The 22,250-nt window shown below is 35.1% G+C and overlaps 1 protein-coding gene across 3 annotated transcripts in view; it reads left to right on the top strand.

Annotated features, from left to right (window-relative positions):
- LUC7L3 (LUC7 like 3 pre-mRNA splicing factor) overlaps positions 1-22,250 on the top strand; it is a 44,840-nt gene that overhangs the window by 2,384 nt on the left and 20,206 nt on the right. For all 3 annotated transcript variants that reach the window (XM_044674649.1, XM_044674650.1, XR_006506118.1), the window contains exons 2-9: positions 14,121-14,187; positions 14,761-14,800; positions 15,200-15,344; positions 15,839-15,913; positions 15,994-16,098; positions 17,140-17,301; positions 19,295-19,578; positions 20,681-20,841. In XM_044674649.1, coding sequence (XP_044530584.1) covers positions 14,121-14,187; positions 14,761-14,800; positions 15,200-15,344; positions 15,839-15,913; positions 15,994-16,098; positions 17,140-17,301; positions 19,295-19,578; positions 20,681-20,841 — 1,039 coding nt within the window. The remainder of the gene's footprint in view (positions 1-14,120; positions 14,188-14,760; positions 14,801-15,199; positions 15,345-15,838; positions 15,914-15,993; positions 16,099-17,139; positions 17,302-19,294; positions 19,579-20,680; positions 20,842-22,250) is intronic.

The following is a 22,250-nucleotide window of genomic DNA, read 5'->3' as shown; positions in this document are numbered from 1 at the left end:
GGCAGTTGGCAATTATTTAAAGCTCATAAAGTTAAAAAATTGTATTTTCATAACTTTTCACATGGTAATAAGCAAATAAGGTAAGAATAAAAGCCATGTTTTATTAAGTGGGCCCTAAGAATCAAATTACAGTTGAAACAATGAACTCTCCTGAGGTCACATCCATTTAATTTGCATATTTTTTCCAGTTGGCTAATATAATACTAATTCCTACTTCTGGTTATCTAGCCTTTCCTGCTCTAAGGAGACAAACTCTCATTTAGGCTTGATTATTTAATATAGATTTTTATCAGTAGCTTAGTTCCATCTTTTCTTTATTCCCACCCTGGCTTCTCTCAGTAAGAAAAGACATTTGAATTTGGAGTTCCTTTGCTTTTTTTTTTTCTATCTTATTTAATTTAAATTTTCAAGTAGCAAGTATTTATTTTCTCCCAATCTGAAAAGAAAAAGAAATGTGTCAGATCTGTTGATTAAAACATTATGGCATTGTCCACACACCAGAATATGTCTTTATCCTATATGTTAAATCCATCATCCCTTTGTCAGGAGGTAGATGATATATAATGATCTTTAGACCTGGAAAATAGAAGATCACACTGTAATCACAGAATTTGAGTCTTGGAAATACCTTAAGTAGTCAACCCACACCTGAACAAGAATCTCTAATAACTGGTCAAATGGTCATCCAGTCTTTAAGGCTTTCAACAAATCTTAAATTTTAATTGTACTTTATAGTTCAAAGATTGAGAGTTGGAAGGGATTTTAGAGATCATCTAACTCAATTTTCTTTTGGAGAAACATTCCCAGGTCATAGAAGGGTAGTTAAGTCTTCTGACTACATGTTATACACCTAGTACATTCTTCACTTTGATATATTGGCTATTCCTGATGTAAATGGGAACATTATTCTATTTCTCTAGTCCTAAGCTTAAATTGTGTGGATATAGATTACTCTATGTTTCATTTCTAATTGATACTGTCAGTGACTCCTACCAATTCTTCCACCCCAACCTTCTCCCCAACTGATGATCATCTCCCAGCCAAACTGTATACTGTAGAGGTCACTTCTTAAAAATAGAACTCTTAAAATTCTTTGGTACCCGAAGAAACCTTTTGTGATGCAAATTATCAAGCTCCTAAATTATTTGTAGTGGTGTAGTGTTATGCATTGTAGCTGGATTTTTCAAAGGCTAATTTATTTAGTATGTTGCTTCACAATATCTTTGCAGCTCCACAGCTGCTACCCAGTGGGATTCTTGCTCTTTTTCTGTTTGCTTCTTATCTTCTCAAGTGTAGAGCTAAACTCTAGTTGGTTGGGAGAACTATCATAATCTCAGGGAGCTGAGAGGTGGGAAATATTTTTTCAACCTGCAGTGATGTCAAAATTTTGTAGCAATTTTGAGAGATCATTAGTTCTATCCCCCTCCTTGTTTTTATTTATCAAAAACATTGATATTTCTTCATTAAGCATCCCCTGTGTTCCTAGTAACTACTGTAACCATGGATATGAGTAATTGTAACAACCCAGGGAAAATAGTTCTCAATTTGAACTATGTGGGAGAATTTCAGCTGTTTGATATTTTGCAGTAAGTACCTTAGGAAGTACCTTATGAAGATAAATAGGATTGTAAGGAATTGTGTTGCTAATTTTATTTGAAGGAGATTTTATAGTATAACAACTGAAAATATCATTTTGAAATTCTAAACTGAGGTTCATTTAGAAATTTAAGAATAAAATCTAGGCATACATTGAACCTATAACAAAAGAGCTCCTTATTTGTAATAGTCAGGTTTGGTTGGGTTTTCTGTTTTTGTTTAAAGTAACATTTCAAATGAAACATCTGGCCCAAAAGAATCAGAATTAAGCCATTAATTGATAAATCAATTGAAAGTGTGTAAGATGTCACTAACTGTTCTGCCATTAAAAAAAGAAAGCTTTTTGATTCACTAATTTTCCAGATGGTCTAGAATATTAAATGGAATCTAATTTTGTTCTCCCCCTTTCCAAGTATTCTGGTTTAATAGATTCTTTGAAAATATGTACTTCTTGGCATTTGGTGAAATATTTTACTAAAATTATAACCAATCACAATTCAAATATAGACAGTAGAGTTTTTGGTTACCCTTTACCAATGGGGTGAGTGGCCCTCCAAGTGAGGCTAGGCAGTAAAATAAAGTGCTGGTTAAAAAAATAAACTATACTAAATTCCATAACATATTTCTTGAATACTTGTAAGTGAAGATTAGAGCCTGTAGGTTCATTTTATATTAGATCCAAAGAAGTTTAAATACTGAAGGGTATTACTGAAAGAATCTCATCAGGTTTTCCTGCAATATAGACCTTCACTGCTACATAGCCAGGTGTTAGCATGCATATAGAGATCTAGAATAAAAATTTCACCAAAAAAAAAAAGTTTACATGAAGTGCAGTATTTGAGTATTAACTAACATAAGTAATAACAGCTAGTAGTTAAGATGATTTGTGAAAAGCATTTTAAAAAATTTTTTGTTTAATTGATAAATTAAGAGAATTTTTCCATGGTTATATGATTCATTTCTTTCTCTCCCCTCTTCTCAAGCCCTCCCATAGCCAGCCCAAAATTCTATTGGGTTTTACATGTGTCATTGATTAAGACCTATTTCCATATTATTCATATTTGCACTAGGGTGATGCTTAGAGTCTACATCCCCAGTCATGTCCTCATAGACCCATGTGATCAAGCAGTTGTTTTTCCTCTGTGTTTCTACTCCCACCGTTCTTTCTTTGGATGTGGGATAGCATTCTTTCTCATAAGTCCCTTAGAAATGTCTTGGATCCTTGCATTGATGCTAGTAGAGAAGTCCATTACATTTGATTGTGCCACAGTGTATCTGTCTCTGTGTATAAGGTTCTCCTGTCTGCTCCTTTCACTTTGCATCAATTCCTGAAGGTCATTCCAGTTCACATAGAATTCCTCCAGTTCATTATTCCTTTGAGCACAATAGTATTCCATCACCAACAGATACCACAATTTGTTTAGCCATTCCCCATGAAGGGCATCCCCTCATTTTCCAATTTTTTGCCATCACAAAGGGCGTGGCTATAAATATTTTTGTACAAGTCTTTTTCCTTATTATGGCTGGATCAAAGGGTAGGCAGTCTTTTAAAGCCCTTTGGGTATAGTTCCAAATTTCCGTCCAGAATGGTTGGATCAATGTAAAATGCATTTGTTATAAAAAATATGGAGGCAGCTTTATCACTATATAAAATTTTGTTCAGATAGTTGAGTATAAGTTGTGTTTCTGTGTTGACATTTTGTGCTTATTTCTATCTTTCAAAATACACTAGAATTTTTTTACTGCTTTGTTTCTTTTTAAAAATTGTATATGCTTTACTTAATAAATTTGAAATTTACAGTTTTTTGAGTTTAATTGGCAGAAAGATGGCATTCCATCAAACAGAGTAAATCTGAATTATTTGATCAAGAGTTTGCTTAGTTTTACGGTTGTCTTTACTTCTCCAGAATATTTCTGTCACTTCACAGTTGTGTTCTTTGTGCATGATAGGCAGCACTCAATAATGAATGCATAAAAGAGTAACCTATAAACTGTTTTATTTCATTAACAACTGGGTAAAAAATTTCCACATAGCTTCAGTAAAATTTTGAGATTTCACTTAATGGTGATATGCCCATTTTAATGAAGAATAGGAACTCTCAGACATTTTATACCTTACTCTTTTTTTATAGTCTGTGCTTATTTTATTCCCTTTCCCTCCTCTAAAATCTCCCATCCAAAACTATGGGCCTCTTTGAAAGGCAGAATTTTACCTTTTTCCATTTGCATCCCACTAGTGCCTTACTAGTAAGTAAGGTAAGTGCATGATAAATGTCAGTAGAATTCTTTTATTTTCCTTTGTATCCTCCTTCAGCAACTAACAGAGTGTCTTGTAATTTTTAAGAACTCAATATTTGCAGGATTAGCGTCTAAGGGACCTTAGAGATTATCTAGTCTAACGATATGAAATCAAGGTTCAGGGACTTTAGTTACTTAAATGCTTATGTATAGAATCCCCCAAAAGGGATAATAAAATTTTAAGCTTAAAAAGTTACACTAAAGAAGGCCTCTAGGTGGCTTGAGAGCTAGGCCCAGAGATGGGAAGTTGTAGATTGAAATATGACCTCAGATACATCCTAGCCCTGGCCAAGTCACTTAACCCTCATTACCTAGTCCTTACTACTCTTTCCTTAGAACCAATACACATTATTAATTCTAAGACAAAAGGTAAGAGTTTTAAAAAATTGCACTAAGTCTATTGGGACATCTTGTATATTAAAAAGTCAAGATATGAAATCTATTTGATCTGACTTAACCCTCTTAGATTCAAGTTCTGTGCTTCTCATTCAAAGGACTTTGCCATTGGGTCTCACTCTGGGATCCCTTATTTGTAGCCAGCTCCTTTCTAACTCTGATCCCTTTAGAATGTAAGCTCTTTGAGGACAGAGGCTATCTGTTCTTTTGCTTTTGTATCACCAGAACATAATAGTATGGTATTTGGCATATTGCGAAAGCTTAATAAATGCTTGTTACCTTCTTAGTCAAGAAAGAACTTAATTAGAAGGAATTGCTTGGGAAACATAAATAGAAGAAACTTTATAAAAGACAAAGTTGAAGAGAAAATAAATAGTTTATTAGTCTCAGGAACTCATGTGAAACATAGGCATTAAGTTTTTTACTTTCCTGATTCATGACACTCATTTGCAGAAAATTCAAGGACAAAACTCAAAGAGGTAATATTTTCAAACCCAGCAAAGAAAAATAAGGATAGTTGAATTGGATAACTGAGAGTTTTTAGAAACCAAATTATTAATTTTACTAGTCTTTCATTACCAGAATAACAATATTTGTGTGATCATACCATGATTGGGTTTTAACTTGTTTTCTTCTATTTAATTTAAATTTTCAAATTTCAAATGTTTTCTCCTTTTGTGTCCCAAAAATCCTTTTGGACCAATAAACAACCTAATGAATGAGGCTTGAGTCAGTAGAATAAGAAATATCAATGAATTAATAAATACTAAAAGTCTAAAGAGAAAATCCAGTACCCTATAGGAATTAGATCTGGGTTCCAGTCTTGGTTTTGCCACTGACTATTTGACTTTGGAAAATTCCCAACCTTATGCTGGTCTGGTGGTTTAGGCTTAAAATTGGAACTAAATAAGACTTGACAGAATCCAGCTAACAATTAGGAAGAGATGATTTATTTAATCACATGGAAAGGATATTCAGAAAAGATAATGCTATGATTCAAGCTGGGCACAGCTCCCCTATTTCCATTGCTATTCTCCTGTCAGTAAGCATTTAAGTGCCCTCTATGTTCTAGAAACTCTGCTAGATTTTGGTGATACAAATACAAAGAAAAGCAATCCCTACTCACGAAGACTTTATGCTCTTGTTAAAACTTAATATTTTAAAATTATTTTCCCTTCAATTGGGGAGAAATGTAACAAATATCCGTCCTCAGAGACATCTACATGGCTCAGTCAATCCTGGAGACAGGAGGGACCTGGTTTCAAATTTGACCTCAGATACTTCCTAACATTGTGACTATAAGCAAGTCACTTCCAGTTGCCTAGCCCTTACCATTCTTTTGCCTTGCAACCAGTACATAGTATCATTCTAAGATAGAAGGTATGTGTATACACATATATAAATACACACACACATCCTCAAGCAAAACAAATTGGAATTGCTGATAATATATCTGTGAGATTATATGGATGTGGATACATTCACTCACCCTCACACGTGGTATACATCTCAGTGTTCTAACACTGTTTTTGTTAAGAGATGGTGGAGCATGTTCATGTTCAACATCCTCTGGAGTTGTGGTTCCTTTTAGTCACCAAAATGTTGAAAGTACTTAATGAAAAACTGCTCATGATAGATTAAACCTAAACCACAAAATTATGAGGCAGCCAGATATAGTAGGTTTGGAATCAGAGGATCTGGTTTTGAATTATGACCTCTTATTACTTCTGGGGCTTTAAGCAAATAATATAACATCTTTGCCTCAGTTTATGTATTTTTTAAAGTGAGAAGAGTTAATTCCTTCTAGCTCTAAATCTGTAATTATGTGATCTGAATTTATATTTGATGAATGACTACAAATATATAAGCTGTAAAAAAACTGAATTGCCTTTTTCTTTAAAATATCATTTTAAAAGATGAAAGTTGTGTGTTAACATAGTAGTTGAACTTGAATTACAGTGTAAAGTGTGATTATCTTCATTCATACTAATATTTCCTATCTCTATCCTCCAAACTAGACCTCCAAAGAACAAGCCTAGAAAAGGAGCTAAGCACTTTTGGAACCTCTTTTTAACTAATGCTTGCTCTGTGAACTGTAATCAAATGAATAATTACTCATTGCTTCCAGAAAGGTCATATCATTTATTGTTCTCTTGTCGCACCGATCATTTTTCGGCCATTACAAAATCATAATTCCCTTAGTTTTCATATCCATTACTTAGCACAATGCTTGGCACACAGTAAGCAATTAATGTTTTTGATTCATTGATCCTTTTTGCCAAATCTCAAGGAAAAAGAAAATGGGCTTTCCTTGCTCAATGTAAACCCTTTCAGCTATATTCTTGATTTATTTCCTTTACTTTTCCGTAACCTCACAGCCTTTCTGGAATCTAAAATCATTCAGTATATCTTTACCAGTCTGTGCAATTATTAGTGTCTTTTCCTTTTGCTATCATGCTCAGTTTCTCTTAAAAAAAAATCTTAAACTATCCAGTTGCATCCTTGCTCACCACCAGATTGAAGTGACTATCTGCTCCATCACACCTCTAATTCTTGTAATCTCACTGTTCCCTAGCTAGTCATTACATTTATTAAGCACCTACCATGGTAGGCACAGTGCTAGATTATAGTGGCAATACAAAGCGTGTTAAACCTCCATTGAAACTGCATACTTAAAAGGTTTCTGAAATATATAAGAAACGAGTCAAAATCCCCAAGTTATAAGTGGTCAAGGATTTGGCACTTTTCAGGGGAAGAAATCAAAATTATAAATAGCCAAATGGAAAAATGCTTTAAATCATTAACAGAGGGGCAGCTGGGTAGCTTAGTGGATTGAGAGCCAGGCCTAGAGATGGGAGGTCCTAGGTTCAAATGTGGCCTCAGACACTTCCCAGCTGTGTGACCCTGGGCAAGTCACTTTACCTCCATTGCCTAGCCCTTACCACTCCTCTGCCTTGCAGCCAATACACAGTATTGACTCCAAGACAGAAGGTAAGGGTTTAAAAAAAAAATCATTAACAGAGCAGAACAACTCAGAGATACCTATCAGATTGGTGGGGGTTGACAAAAAAAGGAAAATAATAAGTGCTGGAGGCAATGTGAGAAGATAGGCATATTAATGCATGGTTGGTAGAATTGTATACTAGTCTAATCATTCCAAAAAGCAATTTAGAACTGTGCCCCAAAAGTATTAAATGGTACATACTCCTAAAGAGAGTAAAGAAAGAGGACTTAGATGTACAAAAAGTATTTATAGCAGTTTCTTGTGGTAGCAAAGAATTAGAAACTGAAGGAATGCCTGTCAGTAAGGGAAATGGCTAAACAAGTTATGATATGTGAATGTAATAGAATACTATTGTTAAGAAATGATGATGGGGGATGTTTTCTAAAAAAATCAAGGAAGACTTGTAAGAATTGATGCAAAGCAAATTGAGTAGAACCAGAAGGACAATTTACATAAGAGCAATACTATAAAGGTAATCAACTTTAAAAGACTTAGTAGCTTAGTAAGACCCACCATAACCCCAAAGGATTCTGAATGGAAACATACATCTTCAGATAGAAAAATTACAAGACTCAGAGGGTAGATTAAAGTATGCTTTCTCCCCCCCCCCCCTTTCCCTTCCCATACCTCTATACCTATTTGTAATGGGTTTTGTATTTCTTGCCTTCTTAATGCATGGGGGAGAGGGGTGGGAAGAGGTAGAAAATTTGGAACTAAAAGAAAGATTGAATTTCTGAAAAACTACATATTCAGAGATCACCAACGACCAAGTTCAATGGAATGAACCAATTAGAATATAGAGCTCAATAAATTGTTGGCCCGACTAGATTTGACTAACCAATGACTACCTCTGAAAAGGAATATTAAAGAGTACCTATTTCTATGAATTTCATGGTTCCTTTACAAAAACTGACCATATACTACTAGGGCATAAAGGAAACAAACATGTTAACTCAAACTGTCTTCTAAGACTGCCTTTCATGATCTCTTCATCTCCCATGGATTGTCATCTCTTTGTAGATCTGGAAGATATAATAAGCAAATTCATAATGGTTCATAACCACAATAAATTTAGATTTAGTGTTCTAATCATATTATTGTGGAACTTCTTTTTTAGGTCTAGATAAAATATTGATTTGGCTAGTAGATTCCAAAGGGAGGCATAGTATTATCAGACATTAAACTGTATTATAAAACAGCAGTCACCAAAACTCCTTAGTGTACTGCTTAAAAACCAGGAAGGTAGATTGGCGAACAAGCTGAACAAAGCAAGAAATACCAAAGAGCATAAACTGTTGACCCTTTTTGACTATTGGGATATCTGGATAGTTCAGCAGACATTAGAATTAGGCCAGCATCTTATACTCTACACACATGATGGCAAACTACACACATGATGGCAAACCTATGGCACACGTGTCAGAAAGAGCACACAGCCTTCTCTGTGGGCATGTCTGCAGTCACCTACCAGAGTTCATTACTAGAAAGCCAGAGGGACTCAGGGCAGAGCTGTTCCCCTCCCCCTCTCCACGCACCTGAAGACATTCCTCAGTTCCCCTGCCCCTCTGCCCAGCAGCCCAATGAGAGCATAGCTCATAGCATGGCACATAACTGGAGGAGAACAGAGTTGGAGGGGGGCAGAGCACTCGCCACTCTTCTTCCCCTCTCAGCCTGCCTCCCTGCCCAGCAGCCCAATGGGAGTACTTCCTTCCATCTCTCTCTGGGGTGGTGGTGGAGCCAGGGCCCAGCACTGTCTTTAAAAGGTTTGCTATCACTGCTCTATACCAATAAGTGCAAAATGGGTATATGATTAACTTCTCCCTTAATTTTAGCTGTCTTGATTTTATTTGTGCAAAAACATTTCAGTTTTATGTTATAGAATTGACTTTTTATCTTGGCTATCTTTATGACTTTTTTGGTTAAGAAGCCCTCTTAAACACAGTTGCATAAAGTACTGCCTCTTTTTCACTGACTTATTTTAAACTTATTTAGTCATTTTTCCATTTGGGATTTATTGTGGTATATAGTATAAGGTATTGTCTGAATCTCAATTTTGCTTCTGGGTTTTTTTGGTATAGCATCTTTGAGCAACTTAGTGCTACAGTGGATAGAGTACCGTATCTGGAATTAAGAAGGCCTGAGTTAAAAATGTGGCCTCAGACAATTACTAGCTGTGACTCAGGGCAAGTCAAGTAACTTCTTTTTGCCTCAGTTTCATCATCTATAAAGTGGTGAAAATAGCACTTATTTCCCAGGGTGGTTGTGAGGGTCAAATGAGATAATAATTGTAAAGCACATAGCAAAAATGCCTGACATATAGTAAGTGCTATATAAATTCACTATCATCATTATTATCCTTGTCCTAGTAGTTGGTGTTCTTGGGCTTATTAAATCTAGATAACCATGTTCAGTTGCTTTGTGGGCTCTTTTTAAAAAAACCAATATCAAATAATTCAGATGATACTACTTTATAATATAGCTTGATAACTTACAGTAATATCCACCATTCTTAATTCCTACTTTCCCCCCTCTTTAATAATTCTTGACTTGTTCCTTTGCATGATATATATTTTTTTGTTTTGCCTAGTTGGTCTACAAATAGAAGTAATTTTGTTTTGTCTTTGTCACTAATATTTTGCTCTTTTTTCTTCTAATTGATGTACCTACCATTTCTATAAATATTAGTGGTGATAATGGACACTCATGCCGATTCTTAATCTTAGCTCTATGTATGGGGATGAGGGGCAGGGAGACTTGAGAAGGTACATACAGTCTGAGGCTCCTTTTCATTCTTCTTTGCTTGATCTTCATCAGATCACATCTATTATTTGTGTTTTCTAAGACTGCCTTCTCTTTTATTTCCCTTGGTAATATCATCAGCTCCCATGAATTTTATTGTCATCTCATCCATATTGTGTTTGTCTAGCTCTAACCTCTCTTCAAATTTCCAGTCTTGCACTTCCAGTGGTCTATTGGACATCTATAAACATTTAAAACTGTCAACATATCCAAAATTTAATTCATTATCTTTCCCCTATTATAAAAGGTACTGTCCTCTCAGTCCATTCAGGCTCACAATCTCAACATCATCTTTGACCTCTCTTTCTCATTTCCCAAAGCCATTCTGTTGCCAGGTCTTGCCGATTTTATCATCTAACATCCTTTATATGTTGCATCTCCTCTCCTCTGACACTGCTGCCACCTTGGTTCGTGCCCTCATAACCTCATCCCTTGACCCTTGGTTTCTGGTTTGGTCTCCTTACTCTAATCCATCCTTCAAGACCTTACTATCAAATTAATTTTCCTGAAGCCCAGGGATCTGACTGACCATGGCACACACATGGTGACTCCCCCCCCACCCCCCCCAAGTATTCTTCGTTCCAGTGGCCTTGGTCTCCTTTCTGTTTCTCACACATAGGTTTTTCCACTGGCTGTTCCCTATTCCTGGAATGCTTTGCCTCCATAATTGCCACTTCCTGCCTCCCTTCAAATTGCATCAAAAAGAAGTCTTTTCTGAACCCTCTTAATTAACATGTTCCCTTTGTTGATTATTTCCAGTTTATCCTGTCTATATTTTATTTATAGCTAGCGCCCTCCCTATTAGAGTGAGTTCCTCTAGAGCAGGGACTGTCTTTTACCTTATTTTGTATAATATCTCCCCCTCCTACACACACACACACTATCTCTCTCTCTCTCTCTCTCTCTCTCTCTCTCTCTCTCTCTCTCTCTCCATCTCTAGTATTTTCAGTGGCTGTCCCTTTTACCTGGAACACTACCCTCCCTGTCTCCTAACATTCCCACCTTCTACAAGAAACCTCCCCTTCCCTTCCCCTAAAAAAGGAAGCTTTTCCTATTTCTCCTTAATCTTAGGTCCTTCCTTCTAAGATAATTTCCAATTTATCCTGTATATAGTTTGTTTGCACCTAGTTGGTTCACATGGTATCTTCCCCATTAGACTGTGAGGTCCTTGAGAGCAGATTTTTCCTTGTACCCCCAGAACTTAGTACAGAGTCTGGTAAATGTCTGTTGACTGGACTTGGAGAAGGTGGCTAGGAATTCAATGTCTTCTAGGTCCTCCAGGTTTCAGTGATTGGAAAGAGCATGAAAAGAAGATACCTAATATTAAGGGGATTTCCTTATTGAGAGAATGGATATTCTGGAGGGCAAGATGGAAGGGGAGACTAGAAATTATATTGGTACAAAGGAGGAAGAGAGTTGACATAGATTAGATTTGAGAGATCAGGGAGGCATGTCTAAGGAAGGGAACTGCTGCCTGACTAAAACAGGGATCTGAGTGGATCAGTTTTAGAGCTGGAAGGGACCTTAGAGGCTATATTAAAGTTCAAACTCATCATACTGATGAGAGAGAACTGAGGCATAGAGAGGTCAAGTCACTTAACTTAGGGTCACAGCTAGTAAATGTCTGAGGCAAGATTTGACCTGAAGGCTCCTGACTCCAAGGTCAGCTCAGTATCTATTATACTAGTGATGGCGAACCTTTTAGAGACCCTAGCTGCTACATCACCCCCAACCCCCACCCCACCAGAGAGAAAATGTTCCCATTGGGCTGCTGGGCAGAGGGGCAGGTAAAAAGTAAGGACTGTCCCTCATGCTGGCATGGAGAGAGGATATGGAGTGATCCATGCACTCCCCTCCTGCTCTGTGACTCATGAGCCACCCACCTTACCCCAGACTGTGGAGAGATGAAGATTTCCCATTGGGTTGCTCTGCAAAGGGGTGGGGGAACGAACTGTGTCAGGTGACTGCATGTGCATGTGCCATTGGTTCATCACTATGGTTCCACCATATCCACAAATAGTAGATTGTCATAACCTTCTCAGTAACAGAATTAAAATTGACCCGATTATAATGGGACCTTATTTTATGTACAAGTGTTGCTAGAGATAGTACAGACAAGTAAATTTACTTCATAATTGGTGGACATATAAAATGATGGAAATAGTTTGAAAAAGAATATAGATTTATAAAGGGAAATGATAGATACTTAGAGAAATTTGTGACAGAAAGTTAAAATTTAAGAATGATAGCAGTTTAATTTGTTTTTGCAGGATATTGGAAATAGGCAGTGGTGACACTCATTTCTGGTTTAAACTTTAAAAATCGAAAAAGATGTTGTACTTGAAAATTTTATATATATACATACTACTTTTGTGGACATATTAAATTATTGACATGAAAATGAAAGTTCAGAGAAATTATATATGTATATAATCCAACCTCCAGAAATATAAACCTATTTTTAAAAAGACTTTTTTTTTTTTAAACCCTTACCTTCCATCTTGGAGTCAATACTGTGTATTGGCTCCAAGACAAAAGAGTGGTAAGGGTAGGCAATGGGGGTTAAGTCACTTGCCCAGGGTCACACAGCTGGGAAGTGTCTGAGGCCGGATTTGAACCTAGGACCTCCCGTCTCTAGGTTTGGCTCTCAATCCACTGAGCTACCCAGCTGCCCCCTTAAAAAGACTTTTTGAAACCTCAAACCTCAAAAAATATTTGAAATAAAATATTTCAAAGGTAAATCATAATTTCCTTCCCATACACACATATATTAGAGTGCTATAGATTAGATAATAAAATGAAGTTGTTTCCCTCAGTTTTGTTTTTTTTAAGTATTATGGAATGGTAATGAAAACAAATAGAAAATAGTGTATAGAGATTTTGAACCTTGGACTTCATCCCCCATAAATTCCTTAGTATTTCCCCAAATTCCCTTTAATCTCTCCTGCACTTCCACATTTGTGTGGTCATGTTATTGTTTTATAAGTTCTGTAGCTCCTCCCTCTTTCTTCTCAATGAGCATGGCTGAAGTGAGTTTTTTTGTCAGTTTATTATCAGTAAAACTTTATTAAACATAATAGTTATTGAATATTAATTTTAATCGTCACAACAGGAAATACAGATTCTCAAGATTGCATTTGAAATCTAGGCAGTATTGTACGTTAACAGCCATGTAATATAATTTTCTTAAGTATTCTAGTATTGCTTTTTTTTCCTTAAAATTTTTCAATAATTTTCCTAGCTTCATTTTCAAATATTTTAGCAAAGAATAAAAACAAATAGAACAAGCAGTTCAGCAGAACTACCAACTTATAAACTAAGATTGATAAATAGCATATGCAATGTTTTATAATCATAGTCTTCCTGTCTTTACAAAAAAAAAGAGGGGGAGGTATTGCTTTTTGGAGAGGGAAGAGGGTGGGGATAGTTGCTTTTTGAGGTGACCGTTAATATTAGCTATTTCCCAGGATGCAATAATTTCTATATACTAATAGTTTACTGTTTAGTAGCTAGTGGTATATAGGAAAGTTAATGTATTTTAATCTAGTTGGCCTTTGAGGTCCCTTTTAGCTTTTGATTCTGTGTACCTTGCTTTAAAAACAACTTGCTATATTGACTGGCATTGAATGTTAAAGAGAAGGACAGCTTTATTAAGGGACATTCTTACCTTGAGAGGTTTATAAAATGTCAACTTATTTTTTAATTAATTAATTTTTTTGGGGGGGGTGTTTTTCCATAGTTAACATGATTCATGTTCTTTCCCTTTCCCCTCCTATAGCCAATGAGCAATTCCACTGGGTTTTACATGTATCATAAAATGTCAACTTATTTGAAAATGTCTCTGATATATCAATGGTGGATCTCATTATTAGAAACTAATGAATAAAATATTAGCAAAATAATTACTTTGCAATAAGTAGATTTCCATAATAGTGTGTAGTTATCTGTCTGTCTAAGTAAGTTAAAATAAAAACAAAACTTTTAAAAGTATAAAGTAACTAACTATTTTCTTTTTTCTCTTTGTTAGGTTTGTAAATATTACCTCTGCGGTTTTTGTCCTGCTGAATTGTTTACAAATACCCGTTCAGACTTAGGTATGTAATTTTTAAAAATTGCTCATTGTCATTGTTAAGTAGAGATTTTAAAAAATGCTCTTTATAATACCATAAAGATTTCTTCAAGGATTTCTAATAGTTTAATCTCTTTGATTTTTGAGTTCTCTTAAAAATAAGTCACTTAACCTCCCTGAACCTTATTTGTAAAATAATAATAATAATAGAAGAGATGTTGGACTGGGTGGTCTTACTGTCCTTTCTAGCTCTGAATCTTAAAGAACGACATACATATTTAGAAGACCAGTGTTGTTCTTCCCCCCCACCCCCGAGTATTTGGATATTATTTGGAAGAGCCTTATAGGTATCTTTCAGGACATTGAAAGGTTATTGATATACTTTTAACATGCCTAATTTCCTTTTAGTGTGAATTAATCCAAGACATTTTTCATGTATTTATTATTAGAAGAAATTGAAGATCAAATATTAGGTAGTAATGCATGAAATGGTAATTTAGGATATGTTTGATCCCTTTCATTGACTGAAAAAAGAGGTATGGTTATATGGGTGTGTATGTGTGCCTGTGTGCATATATCTTTATTTTTTTATTCCTAGGCCCATGTGAAAAAATTCATGACGAAAATCTTCGGAAACAGTGAGTTGCTGCTGCTTTTGTAATTTTTCATACAGTTTTTGATTTAAAGAGGGAATGATTCAGGGAATGCTTTGAGTTAGCTTCAGATGAATGTATATAGCACTATTTTCTAAATCCTTGGCTAGGAGTGATAGCAAAGTCATCCCATTTTTATCTTTTTATATGCAGCTTTTGGATATGATTTGCTTATTAGTAGATAGGATAGTAGAATGATGATTGAGATGTGGCAACTTAATTTCATTTTATGGTAATCTGTATACCTCAGCTGAAAAAAACACCTCAGAATAGTGAAGTAACAAATGAAAACAATTAGTGTTATTACACAAGGCACAATGATGGCTCTCAACCTTTTTTCTTGTTTTTTTTTTTTGTTGTTGTTGTTGTTTTTCATTTTGTCAGGTATGAGAAGAGCTCTCGCTTTATGAAAGTTGGTTATGAAAGAGATTTCCTGAGATACTTACAGAGTTTACTAGCAGAAGTAGAGCGTAGAATTCGACGAGGCCATGCTCGTTTGGCACTCTCTCAAAACCAGCAGTCATCTGGGGTAAGTTTTGAAATGAATCTTCCAAACAAAACAGTATTTTTCTCTGTTTACTTGCAAAATGACACAAGATAAGGCAGTTACTTAAAAAATATGTTTTCTATAATAAGCATAAGTGAGAGGCAGCATGGTGTAGTAGACATCTAGCCTTGCAGTTAGAAAAATCTGGATTAAAATCCTGCCTCTCACACATACCAGCTTTTTTGACAATGGGCAAGTCATTTAATAGTTGCTCAAGGCCCAAGGAAACTCCCATAGGTTGTTAAAGCTTAGAGGCAGTGCTATTAAGTATAATGTCAAATTTACTAACAAGGAAATTTGAGAACTGCAATATCCCATATACTTTACTATAAGAATAGAAATCTGAAAGAAATGAGTTTTACTGATTACTTCTGGTTAAACATTTTAATTTGCAAAAAAATCAGTAAGATATTAGAATATAAAAATTTGCCATTATTTCCTCTTCACAAGGGTTGGTTTGTATTTTTCTTGATCAGGCAGCTGGACCTACTGGCAAAAATGAAGAGAAAATTCAAGTTCTAACTGACAAAATTGATGTACTTCTGCAACAGGTAAGTATTACATCTATAATTAAAAAAAAATGTTGGAATTATGTGTTTGGAACTGTCTGAATGGTTCTGATTTTTATTAGATTGAAGAATTGGGTTCTGAAGGAAAGGTAGAAGAGGCCCAAGGAATGATGAAACTTGTTGAACAATTAAAAGAAGAAAGAGAATTGCTTAGATCTACAACGTCAGTGAGTAACAGTTTCATTCTAAGTTATCCATTGTATTTGTGTGAGAATTTCAGAGAGAATTGAGTGGTATAAGAGCATCTTGTAGAGATCACCCTCTTAGCCCTGCCCAAAAGATAACAAGCATTTATCATTTAATACTTCAAAAGATCCATTATTGCATTGGTGATGAATCATTCTCCATTCTACACTGTATGAGTTGTTTTAACCAAAAATATTTATCATCTTATGACCAACCTTATGATTATGAACTTCTCTAAACTTAAACCGATCTATGGAAAATAGATCTTGTCTTGAAAGCTTGATGGAAGACCAGATTAGATTTTCTATGTCAGTGATACATAGTGTTAGCAAAATAGTGACCTCTGTGGCAGAGGCACTAGAATAGAATTTTAGTAGAGGATTTATATAATTTTCCATTGTTACATTTTCATAAAAGTTAAATTACTCAGCAAGTGTTTTTATTTAGTGAAACATAAAGTGCTCTAACAGTGTCTTCACCTTTAATTGGGAAATATCCAAATATTACATGTTGATCAAATATTGATCGCATTCCAAATGCTCCATTTGCATTGTTTGGCTAATATATGCATAATGTGCCATGTGCCAAATATCATGTGCTATGATATTTGAAGGGATAATATATATATATATATATGTCCTTTAATCTATTACAACAACATGTTTCCTCAAGCTTAAATTTAGTCTTATTGAAAAACAGGTTGTTGATGAGAGGGACTTTTTTAGATCAGGGTTCCCTAACCATTAGATTTCAAATCCTTTCCTGCTTGATTTCCAAGTTGGCATTTCCATGCCCCCCACTGAGGTTTGCCAGGATTCCAGCTCTGCTCAAAGACTTTACTGTCAACACATCCCCTGAGGCGCCCTCTTCCACCACCCCAAATCTCAAGGCTTCAGGGAAATTAAAAGTAGCACCTCATTAAAAGGTTGGTGTCCCTTGTTCTGGAGGTTAGATCTTGTTTTGTGCCTGTCTTTAGTTTGGGGTGTGGGGGGCATGTTGTTATAACTGACTTCTTGTTTCAGACTATTGAGAGTTTCGCAGCTCAAGAAAAACAAATGGAAGTTTGTGAAGTGTGTGGAGCCTTTTTAATAGTGGGAGATGCCCAGTCCCGAGTAGATGATCACTTAATGGGAAAACAACACATGGGCTATGCCAAAATTAAAGCCACTGTAGAAGAATTAAAAGTAAGTATTAAAACATGTGTATTATAAACACATTGAGAAAAATTGCCAAACACTTATAAGGTTGTCAGGATAGGTGGGGATCAGGAAAGGCTATGTATAGACAGTGATATTTGAGTTATGTCAAGAACTTTCTTCAGCTTTCCATGGCAGACAAGGATTCTACCAGGCAGAGCCAAGGAAGGAAGGAATTCTAGCAGGGAGCATGAGTGGTGCAAAGGTACAAAGGTGAGAGATGGAAGTGTTATGTGTGAAAAATGGGGAGAAAGCCAGTTTGGTGGGATTGTAGTGTGTGGGAAAGAAAGTAATGTATATTGAAGCTGGAAAAATATGTTGGGACCACGTTGTAAAGAGCTTTAAAAGCCAACTAGAAGAGTTTATTTTTGATACTAGAGGCAACAGGAAGGAAGCCATGTATGTAAGAGAGATGGATGTAAGCCTGCAAAAGAGACTAAGAGTGAGTGATTAGGGTGAGAAGAGAACTGGAGAAAATAATGTTATGAAAACCCAGAAAAAGGAGATTAGGAAGAAGATAGTTGTTTACAGTGTCAGATGTTACAGAGACCTCAGGAAGAATGATGATCGAGAAAATATACATCAGATCATTGGTAACTTTGGAAAGAGCAGTTTCAGTTGAATGATGATGCCAGAAGCCCAATTGCAGGGGTTTTAAAAAGTGAGAGAAAAAAGAGGAAGCGAGATAATTGAAAATAAAGAGCTTTTTCTTGTGGTTTGGCAGATAAAAATGATTATCAGGATGATAGCATGAGAGTATAGTAAGATTTAAGATTTTAATATTTGGGAGGAATTCTTGAGATTCTTTGAAGATAGTAAGTTGGGAATTAGTAGATAGAGATTAAAGGCTAGAAGGAGATGGGATGATTTATATCTAGGATACTTATAAAGAGGCTGACTTTGGCAAAGGATCTTAGAGCCGAAAGAGACCTTTAAGGTGACTGAGGCCAATCCATCTTATTTTGCATTTAGTATGTGACTTGTCTAGAGTTGTGTTATAAGTGTCTTTAGTGAGGTTCAAAACTGACATAATCCTGACTCAGAAGTCCAGTGCTGCTCTCAAAGACTGAATAGAAAGAAAAGAAAATGGAAGATAAATGTCAGGGTACTTTCGAAATGATAAAAACAGAAGTTGAAAAAGAGAGGAAGACAGTGAGCCAAGGGCTTAAAATTCTGGAGAAAGGAAGGAGGGTGACCTAATGGGTAATAAAAAACAGGTGGATAGTGTGAACTTGCTAATAGAGTCAGTGTCATAGAAGAACAGGAGTCTGGAAATGGCAGTGGAGAACAAGGAATATTCAGACTTCCTCTAGGGCTAATTGTCAAGAGGTGGAGGAAGAGATAATACTCACCAGTGTTAGAGAGGTTGGCCAGGGATGCAGTGTTATATAGAAGAAGTCAAATCCCTGTAGGTAAAAAGTTTTGTTCATGATGTAATGGAAGGAATGGGCAGAAATGAAAAGAAACATAGGAAGAGATGAGGAGAGTTGAGAAAGGAGGCTTGTCTGCTCACTCTTCTGGGATGAGGACTCTAAAGTATTGTTAAGTTGCCCAAATCAATAATTTGTTTTATTGACATGTAAGCATCGATTATTTGAAGGTGTATAGTAAGGTCTGGCTGCTTGTTTGGAAGGGGGCTATTGTTAAAGTGTATTGATGGGTTTTTCATGGTTAATCAGTTTAATTAGATTAATAGAAGATCTAAAATCAAGAAATAAACATTTCTGTTTCTATGTATTTGAGTATACATCATAAGATTCAGAACCCAGAGATTTACTAGCTCTAACTTCTCTCTGGTTATAGACTATTTTCACTTTCAGTGTCCAGAGCTGTAAGAGAAACAATTCCAAAAAGTCTCATGATAAAACCACCAAATTAAAAAAAAAAACAGAGTAGGACATAGACAACTTATAACATGTTTGGACAGTCTGACATCTTTTAAGAATAATTAGAAATTTAAATCTTAATTTTTTTCCCTTAGGAAAAATTAAGAAAAAGAACTGAAGAACCCGAACGTGATGATCGTTTAAAAAAAGAAAAGCAAGAACGAGAAGAGAGAGAGAAAGAGAGGGAACGGGAAAGGGAAGAGAGGGAAAGAAAGAGACGAAGAGAAGAAGAAGAAAGGGAAAAGGAGAGGGTTCGAGACAGAGAAAGACGCAAGAGGAGTCGTTCTCGAAGTAGGCACTCAAGTCGGACCTCTGACAGAAGATGCAGTAGGTCCCGGGATCACAAAAGATCAAGAAGTAGAGAAAGAAGGCGGAGCAGGTACTGTTGTGCTCTCTGTTAACTGTATAGCTGCTGCCTACAGAAAGTAGTTTGGATTTGAAGGTTTTAAGTTGTAGAGGAAGGTGATACAAAGTAATCCACATATTTTTCTTCATTGCTCTTCAAAACATCTTTGAAATTAAGTAATGCAAGTTGTCCTATCCCAAGTCATAGGATGAAACTTCATTCAGAGAGCTTGAAGTAGTTGGCTTATTGCTTGTGGGTAGAGTTAGGCATAAATTTAGTGCTTTCAACCCTTGAGTTCCCTTTTCTTTTAAGGTTGTAGGATCATTAAATGCAGAAATTGATTTCAAAAGAAAGATTAATCCCTCTTCATCAGAATAGTCATCAAATCTTTAATCAGATCAATTGAAATCAGACAGTACAATTTTAAAAAGGAAAATGAGTCTTTTGAGTACCTTTTCAGCACAATTATTCTATCAAGATATTTAAATGTTTGGAGTATTAGAAACAAACCAGAATGTGACTGGTTACTTTTTAGTATGTTATCTGGGATGCCAAAATGAGTTATATTTCTTTCACTTTCTGATGTTATATTATGAATTATGTTTTTTTACTTTCTAATTTTTAAAATAAACATTTCTTTTCCTGTCACTTTTAAAACCTGATGATGATCAAAACTTACCTTAGTTGTTTTGTTTAAATGAGAGTATTTAAGGGATGGTTGTTTTAGAAACCGCCAAATGTTCAATTTTAAGTATAATATAACTAAAGCAAAGATTCTTAACTTTTTTTGTGTCATGGACTCTTTGGTCAGTCTGGTGAAGCTTATGGATTCCTTCTAAAAATGATATTTTTAAATAACTGAAGAAGATGCTAAATTTCAGATAGAGGTTTGAAAATAAAAGATGTCATTTTTTCCTATCCTACTTCAGAGACCTTCTGAAATCTTGACCTTGGGTCAAGAACCCTTGCTTTAAAGAAAAGAAGCCTTTCAGTAATTTACACTTAGTTGTAAATGATAAAAATATACTGCTAGGCAAATAAGTTTAAGGCAATTTCCTCTAAAAAGTTAAAAAAAGTTTTTTTTAAAGACTTGTGACTGTAACATTGGCTAAAATTTCCATTTTCAATGATTAAGGAGTAGAGATCGACGGAGAAGCAGAAGTCATGAGAGATCAGAAAGAAAACATAGATCTCGGAGTCGAGACCGAAGAAGGTCAAAAAGTCGAGATCGGAAATCATATAAACATAGAAGCAAAAGTCGGGACAGAGAGCAAGATAGGAAATCTAAGGAAAAAGGTTAGTTCATATGAGAATTCCATAAGAAATTCTTCTCTCCTTACCACTCCCATCTAAACTCCTTTACCTGAAACATCGCTGGAATATAAAGCTATACCTTTTAGCAGAAGTAACTTAATGCTTATTTTTACTCTCAAAATTCTAATGTAGTAGTGTCCATTAGCTTGGTGGTTATCCTTGAGAGAGCATCTATCATGATGAGCCACATCCTGAAAGTGGCATTTTGAAGATGCACTGCCCTTCTTTGGTTATTTGTGACAATAGTATTTTAACTTTGGACAATAAAAGCTTTTTATTAATTAGATGTTGTGCTTTAATGGAGGTTCTTTAGAATAGTGTGTCAATTACCATATTGTTATTTTTATTTAATAATTCTAACACCTAAAACAACCTTTAAATAAGCCTTAACTACATTGTTTCAGTTGACCAAATATTTGCCCCTTTTCTCCTCTGTTAGTCCTCACTCATTTGTGCTTTTCCTAGCATTCTTAAGCATCTCTTTTTTCTTTGTACAAACATGTCTTCCCAACAACTTTCTAACTTTCTTGGCTTTTCTGTAGATCATTTCTCTTCATTATTGAGATCCTCTTTCTACTTTTGCCTTATTTTTTGTTCATATTCCTTTAAATCTAATTCTCTTTGTACTGTTGTTAAAAGTCTCTTTGTACAATTTGTTAAAGTCTTTTTTACACTCCCCCTCAATTTTTATGTTTTCCTGTCTTGTATAGTTTGTAATTGTTGTTAAAAAAAAAACCCTCATTTTTGGTTTTGGTAGCCTTTTGATTGTTACTTTCCTTCTACTTGTATCCATATCTGATTATCAATAGCTTTGGTATGTACTTTTACTTAAAAGTACATATACTAGTCTTTATGCAATGCTTTTTTATTCCTCCCTAGAATGGAAATAAATAAGTATTGTAGTCTTACCTTGGATTCCTAGTCTTAAATCTCCTTAATTTTTTAATGATGAATAAGAGATCCATAGAAGAAGTTTAAATATATATTATTACTATATATTTTATATAGAATAATATATGATATATACTATATTAATAACTAAATTCTCTTATGTGTATACCGTTTAAAAAAACTGGAATGAAGGCTTACAGTTCTCTCAGCTCTCTACTTAATCAAAAGAACAAGTATAAAAGACAATTTTATTTATAGCATTTAACTACACAAGTACTGTAAAACTGTGATCCTTTTTGCTGACAATTTACTACCTGGTTGGTGAATCTCTGGTTGAGAAGGCAATTAATGTCATAAGTACCTTCATATTGCGTTGATTTTTTTTTTAACTGCCTGATCTTCATTTGTAAGACTTTCAGGATAGCGTGTTTTATTGGCAAAAAAGTCAGCCCTCAAGATCCAAGTTGTATTGATAGTAGAGATCAAACTAATAGTTTCTT

Source organism: Gracilinanus agilis, chromosome 4 (assembly GCF_016433145.1).
Source record: "Gracilinanus agilis isolate LMUSP501 chromosome 4, AgileGrace, whole genome shotgun sequence".
Lineage (NCBI taxonomy): Eukaryota > Metazoa > Chordata > Mammalia > Didelphimorphia > Didelphidae > Gracilinanus > Gracilinanus agilis.
Note: the sequence above shows the minus strand (reverse complement) of the source record. Positions and strands in the feature narration are given on the sequence as shown.